Source organism: Protobothrops mucrosquamatus, unplaced genomic scaffold (assembly GCF_001527695.2).
Source record: "Protobothrops mucrosquamatus isolate PMUCROS unplaced genomic scaffold, P.Mucros_1.0 scaffold1773, whole genome shotgun sequence".
In the NCBI taxonomy this organism is placed as follows: Eukaryota; Metazoa; Chordata; class Lepidosauria; order Squamata; family Viperidae; genus Protobothrops; species Protobothrops mucrosquamatus.
The window spans coordinates 303298-309489 of record NW_015387911.1 but is presented as its reverse complement, the minus strand read 5'-3'; the positions used below and the strand labels follow the sequence as shown (position 1 = coordinate 309489).

At 49.4% G+C, this 6192-nt stretch overlaps 1 protein-coding gene across 1 annotated transcript in view; it reads right to left on the bottom strand.

Moving 5' to 3' along the window:
* Positions 1-28: 28 nt before the first annotated feature.
* CATSPERG (cation channel sperm associated auxiliary subunit gamma) overlaps positions 29-6192 on the bottom strand; it is a gene marked incomplete at its 3' end in the record, with an annotated part of 21457 nt that continues 15293 nt past the window's right edge. The window contains exons 12-18 of the mRNA XM_029285495.1: positions 5697-5815; positions 5203-5367; positions 4139-4257; positions 2812-3025; positions 1979-2041; positions 1516-1699; positions 29-156 (exon numbers count right to left, since the gene is read on the bottom strand). Of these exons, the coding sequence (XP_029141328.1) occupies positions 29-156; positions 1516-1699; positions 1979-2041; positions 2812-3025; positions 4139-4257; positions 5203-5367; positions 5697-5815 (992 nt within the window). The remainder of the gene's footprint in view (positions 157-1515; positions 1700-1978; positions 2042-2811; positions 3026-4138; positions 4258-5202; positions 5368-5696; positions 5816-6192) is intronic.

The window sequence follows — 6192 nt, the reverse complement described above, 5'->3', positions numbered from 1 at the left end:
TGCAAATGAACAATCGTCTGGGCCTTACGCGATATAACACCGATCCTCTGCTGATGAGCTCCTGCCTCTGCAGTTCTGTCTGGACGTACTCGGGATGGGCCAAAATGATAGCCAGCCAAATGTAGTGGAGGGAATTTTCTTCGGACGTCTCTCCCACTGTAGGCAAAAAAAGCACAACGGCTGAGGAAGTGCGTGCGTGCAGCACCCACAAACGCCTACACACGCCCGTCTGGGCCCTTCTCCCTCTCCAACGAACTGCCTGGGACCACACCAAAAGCAAAGGCAGAGAGAGAAATGGTCCCTTCTGTTCCCAAGGCCATTCTACCTCTACACTGGGTAGGGAGGAGAAAGAGGCAGGTATAGTCCTCGAGGTACGACACAATTCAGCCCAACCTTTCTGTTGTTAAGTGAGACATTTGTTAAAGAGAGTTTTGCCCTCATTTTAGGGCATAAATGGCTGTAAAACGGGGGGCGGGGGGGAACTAACCTAATAACTGTCTTAGTTAACGTTGGAAATTTTGGACTCAGTCGTGGTTGTAAGAACCTGTACATTTAATGCGGTAACTGAGGATCAAGCGTTAATATCTTGAATCGTACACTGATAAAACAGGTTAGGCTTTCTAGATTAAGCAAAGACGGAGAGACACAGAGACATTCACAGACACACAAACCCACATTCCCCCACCCCAATTAACCAAGGTGAAACTAACCAAGCTCTGCACCATCCATAAATGAAGACTTTAAGTCTTCTTACTGGTCTGGCTAAGCAGCTAGTAGATCCAACTAAGCAGCTAGTAGGTTCAACTAAGCAACTAAGCAGTTAGATCTAAATAAGCAGCTAATAGATCCAGCTAAGCAGTTAGATCTAAATAAGCAGCTAGTAGATCCAGCTAAGCATCTAATAGATCCAGCTAAGCAGCTAGTAGATCCAGCTAAGCAGCCAGTAGATCTAGGTAAGCAACTAGTAATAATAATAATAAAGTTGGAAGGGACCTTGGAGGTCATCAAGTCCAACCCCCTGCTCAGGCAGGTAACCTTATACCATTTCGGACAAATGGCTGTCCAGTTTCTTCTTAAAAACTTCCGTGGATCCAGTTAAGCAGCTAGTAGATCCAGCTAAGCAGCCAGTAGATCCAGCTAAGCAGCTAGATCCAGCTAAGCAGTTAGATCCAGCTAAGCAGCTAGTAGCTCCAGCTAAGCAGCTAGTAGATTCAACTAAGCAGCTAGTAAATGCAGCTAACATATCTAGATAAAGCAGCTAGTAGATCCAGATAAGCAGCTAATAGAATTCAACATCACAGCCAGGTTAAAACACAGATTGCCTTCTTGAAATATACCAACTGTTATAGGTTTTTTTTGTGCGTTTTTTTTTTTACAGTGGCTTATAATCTTGTTTTTAAGTTTTGTTAGCTGTCCAGAGTCATGAATCTGAGCTGGGAATTCCTACAAATTGAATGAGGGAGGGAAGGAGGGAGGGGGCGAGGGATGCTCCCCTAAGGAAGCACCAGTCCTTACGGCTCTCTCTGGCTGTCCTGATGGTCAGGAACACGTTAAAAGAGTAGGCTGTATTCTTGTCCAGATAGATTGTATCCGGTAGATCATTATCCGGCATCAAGTTGTAAATTTTGGCATAGTTGGCCATGTCAACATAGACGCCCCCCAATGATTTCCAGTTGCTTGCCTTATAGTTAAAATATTCCTGGGTGGGGGAAAAAAAGGGAGAGGGAGGGAGAGGCCAACTAAGTTCCAGAAGGATTGATTGTATGGTTCACCTTTGCGTTCTTTTGTGGTCACGAAGCATAGGAGAACAGGAGAATTTAGCAGCCTCCCACGACAAGCCAACCCACAACTGCACTTTCGTTGCACGTTTTACTGTTTTCCCGTAATTCCAATTTTGTCGGGCTTGGAAAGAGGTTTAAGTAGCGCAAAAGCTGAGAAAGGATGTGCAGGGTTTTTGTTTCTGTGTTTTTTTCCTTACGGCCTCTTCTTTCTGGTTCTTCCACCAGCGCCAGGTGGGGTCGTGGACGGGGTCTGCATAAGACTGAGGAGACAAGATTAAATGATTAAGTGAACATGCAGTATGTCACCTATTCCAGCTCAGTCTATTATTGTTATGTAGGTGGCATATATCAACAGTACATTGGTTTTTAAGGGCTTCTATTTTTCCCCCTGATCATTTTTTTATTCTTCCTTTTGTTTCTTTTCACCCTGCAATCTAACACAGGTGGTCCTCGATTTACAACACTTCGTTTCGTGACCGTTTGAAGTTACACCGGCCTTGGGAAAAAAAGCGACTTATAACCATTCTTCGCACCACCGTTGGAGCATTCCCATAGCGACGTCGTCAAAATTCGGACCGTTGGCAACTGACTCATATTTATGACGGGGTCACGCGATCCCCTTTTGCGACCGTCCGGCGAGCCAAGTCAAGGAGGGAAGACCGGTTCCCTTTACAACCGTGTCACTAACTTATCCACTGCAGTGAGTCATTTCACAACTATGTCAAAAAAAAAAAGTTGTAATGTGGGGCAAAGCTCTCTAACGAATGTCTCACTGAAGAAGAGAAATGTTGGGCTGAACTGCGGTCGTTAAGTCGAGGACTACCTGTGTTTTACCCACACCCACACACCCCTTCTCTCTCTGTTTCTTTCCACCCAGCGGGGTTGTCAGAATGGGACGTGTCCCTTTTTCCAGAGACGTCCCACGATTTTCTCCCCAAAGGCTGCTGCAGTGAGCCTGGAGGCCAGGCCACGCGTCTCCCCAGCCACGGACGGCCCTTCCTGTGCCCGGAAAATCGAATTCGGTCCTCACTCTGTGATAGGAGGAGTGCAGCTGAAGCAACTGGTAGACCAGGCCCTGGTAAACGGTGAGCGACCTCTCATCGTGGAATCCGGATTTCTCCATGACGTCTGGCGGCGTGGCCCAGTAATGCTCCACTCGAGTAAAGCGCTGTGGGTGCGGCAGATCCAGCACGCGCAAGGCGGCGAAGGGGCAACGGTGGGTGAACCGGATGTAGTCTTTCCCGCTGGGGAGAGAGAAGCCGTGGCCCCCGTTTTGCAGGCCTTCCGGAGAGGAATGCTGCGGTAGGGGAAGCACCGTGACTGGCAGGGCGGAGGAGGGGTCAAGGGCAGAGCTAGTCTAGCATCACTGGGGAACCACAAAAGGACTAGAACCGACCTCAACCTCAGGGAGTTCCTGGGAGCCTGGTCTATCGGTTCCCAAGAGAAAGCTGCCCGACTGGGGAGATTCCCGTATTATACGCAGAATGTAATGGAGTAGTTAGTTGGAATTCTGCACCTGTGCCTCTAGTCCTGCCTTTGTCATGAAAACCAACTGGGTGACTTTAAGCCAATCACTAGGAGAAAATGAGTTCTAGTCCTGCCTTAGCCATGAAAACCAACTGGGTGGCTTTAGGCGAATCACTAGGAGACAGTGAGTTCTAGTCCTGCCTTAAGCGTGAAAGCCAGCTGGGTGATCTTGAGCCTGTTCCTTTCTCTCTCAGCCCCTCCCAACGTCAAAGAATCCCTGGAGGTAGCAAACCAGACAGCCTCAGGCCAGGCACTAGGGAGCAGGCCCACACCTTGAGTTGATCAAAGCTTCTTTATGGTTGCAATGCCTATTTACAAGAGCCTCGCCCGGACTGGCTGCATTCGCTCGGGAACGGTCAGAGAAAACTTCGGGCGCTCTAGGGGAGGTCTGGTCTGCCTGGCTTTCTAGCGTGCAAGGAGTCTAAACTCAACTCCCTCTTCACACACCCCTCCACCCCTAGCTACTACCCGAACACGGAAGGGATCCGGTAGGCAAAGGGGTGAAGAACAAGACCTGTTACGACACCCAACCACATTCCCCGGCTTCCCTTCCGCTTCCTCACGTGCTTTTTCTCTGCGGATCGTCCTGGTTTCTCAGGGTGGGGGTGTGGTGGGGAAACGGGGTCCACTCTAGACGAAATCTAACATCCAGCTGTACTTGCTGAGAAGGGCCAACGGAGGGAGGAGGCCCAGAAGCGGTCAAAGGAAGGAGAGCAGGGCCAGGGCTGTCCCCCCCCCCCCAGCAGCCTTCCTTCTCCCGTCCATTGGCTAGGCTCCGCGCTCTGCCGGGATGCTGGGAAAAAAGGCCGAGTCGCTGGTCTCCCACTCACTTGAACGTCATCTTTTTGTGAGGTGTGCTGATCAACAGATCGTAGGTCAGGATGGTATCTTGAGGGAAATCCCTCTTCAGGAACCTTTCTCTGCCACGACCAGCTGACACGTAAACCAGCTGCAAAAAAAAAAGAAAAAAAAAAAGGGAAAAAGGACGCTGATTTAACAACAGCAGAGGCAAAGACAAAAGCCGCAATCTCCACCTCGCTTCTGCCCTTACGGGCAGTCCTTGACCCACGAGAAATCTAACTCCTTCCGTTCCCCACCCTCCAGCCAGAGCTGAAGAAGCTTCTTGGAGGAGAAGCGAAACGTCTTCAGAGAAAAAAACAAGGCAGTCCAGTGGCCTCCTGAAAAAAACCACCTTTGGGATAACGATGACCTGGAGGACGGAGGATCTCCACGGACAAATCCATAAGGACCTTGCCAGACCCTGTGATGACCCAGGGCCCCGAACGGAGGCAAAGCACTTAGCTGGTCAGAAGCATTGTCTTTGTAAGCACTGCCAATGTTTACCCAACATATGCTGGCACAAGTTCAATAAAGCAGTCAACGGAGTTCAACAGTTCTTTAAAGCAAAACAGATAACAAAGGATGATCTTTTCCACGCCCAGCTTGCCTGTAACCTGCAAACTGCAAAACTGAGGACAGCAAGGAGAACTCAGCAGGAAACAAACATGATCCAAAATACAAAGAGTCCAGGTACAAGAGCTCACATCACAAGAGTTCACATTTATTCCCGGCAAATGCCCCACCCCACAGCGTCTCCTTAAATACCTACTCCCCAGGTGTGCCTTGTGGAGTGGGGCGTGACGCTCTCCTCCCGAGCAAGTGAGCCTGCCTCCGTTGTTCCCTCCTCCTCTCTGCTCTCCTTGCTCTGGGATCTGGTGGGGAGGGGCCTTGCTCCTCGCCTGAGCTCTGCCTTCCCTGTTCCAAACTTGAAGGGCCCTGGCCTGCCTCAGCCTGCTCCTCCCCACAGTCCTCTGAAGGCTCGGACGGAGCCATGACAGATCCCTTTGCTTCTGAGGAACTTCCCGGAGGCCCCAAATTGGCCTGTCTCACCCACCTCGTGCAAGCCTTCCTTGTTGTAGAATATGCTGACGATGGCTTGTTTGGCTGACTGGAGGTATCTCGTAGACCCTCTCATCGTTTGGAGAGTAACAAACTTATTCCAGGCATCCGAGGGATAAACCTTTCTAAATGCTATGCCGTTTTCATTCGACACCCAGAGCTATGATGAGAGAGAGAGAGAGAGAGAGAGAGAGAGAGAGAAAGGGGGGGGAGAGAATTCGTGCAAAACTATTTGGCAGGCACCTATCTGAGCTAGAACCCCAGATTTGGAGACTAAGGACATGATCCTGAAGGAAATCCCTCTTCGTCATTCTTTATTGGCCATGAATATCCTTGATATAAATCAGCTGCCAAAAAGAAAAAAAGAGAGCCCAGCGAAATGGACACCGGTTTAACAAATGGTAGATTCAAAGTCATAAGTCATCCAGTCCTTGGCTTGCAACCGTTCGTTTAGTGACCATTCTGATTCGTAAGGAATAATGGACTTACCTCCTCCCGGTCTGTCACAACAGCAAAAGGCCCTTTAAAAGACAGAACAAAATCCTTGATGGGAGAGTCACTTGGGAAATTGGAAAGGTAGATGTAATTCGTCATATCTTGGCTGGAAAGGAGAGCAAAAAAAAAAAGGGGGGGGGAGTGCCATCATTAGGTTGACCACTGGACCAACTTCACTTTGGAGAGCCAGTTTGGGGTAATGGTTAAAACGCTGGCCTAGAAATCAGATGACTGGGAGTTCTAGTTCCAGTTCTTGTCGGGCCTCAGAAGGTGAAAGCCGGCTGGGGGACTTTAGGCCAATCACCAGGAGTCGGTGAGTTCTAGTCCCGCCTTAGGCATGAAAGCCGCCTGGGAGACACTGGGCCAAGCACCAGGGGATGGTGAGTTCCAGTGCCGCCTTAGGCATGAAAGCTGCCTGGGTGACTGCTGAAAGAACCATATTGAAATGACTCTGAGAATAGAAGAGAATATAGAATAGAATAGAATAGAA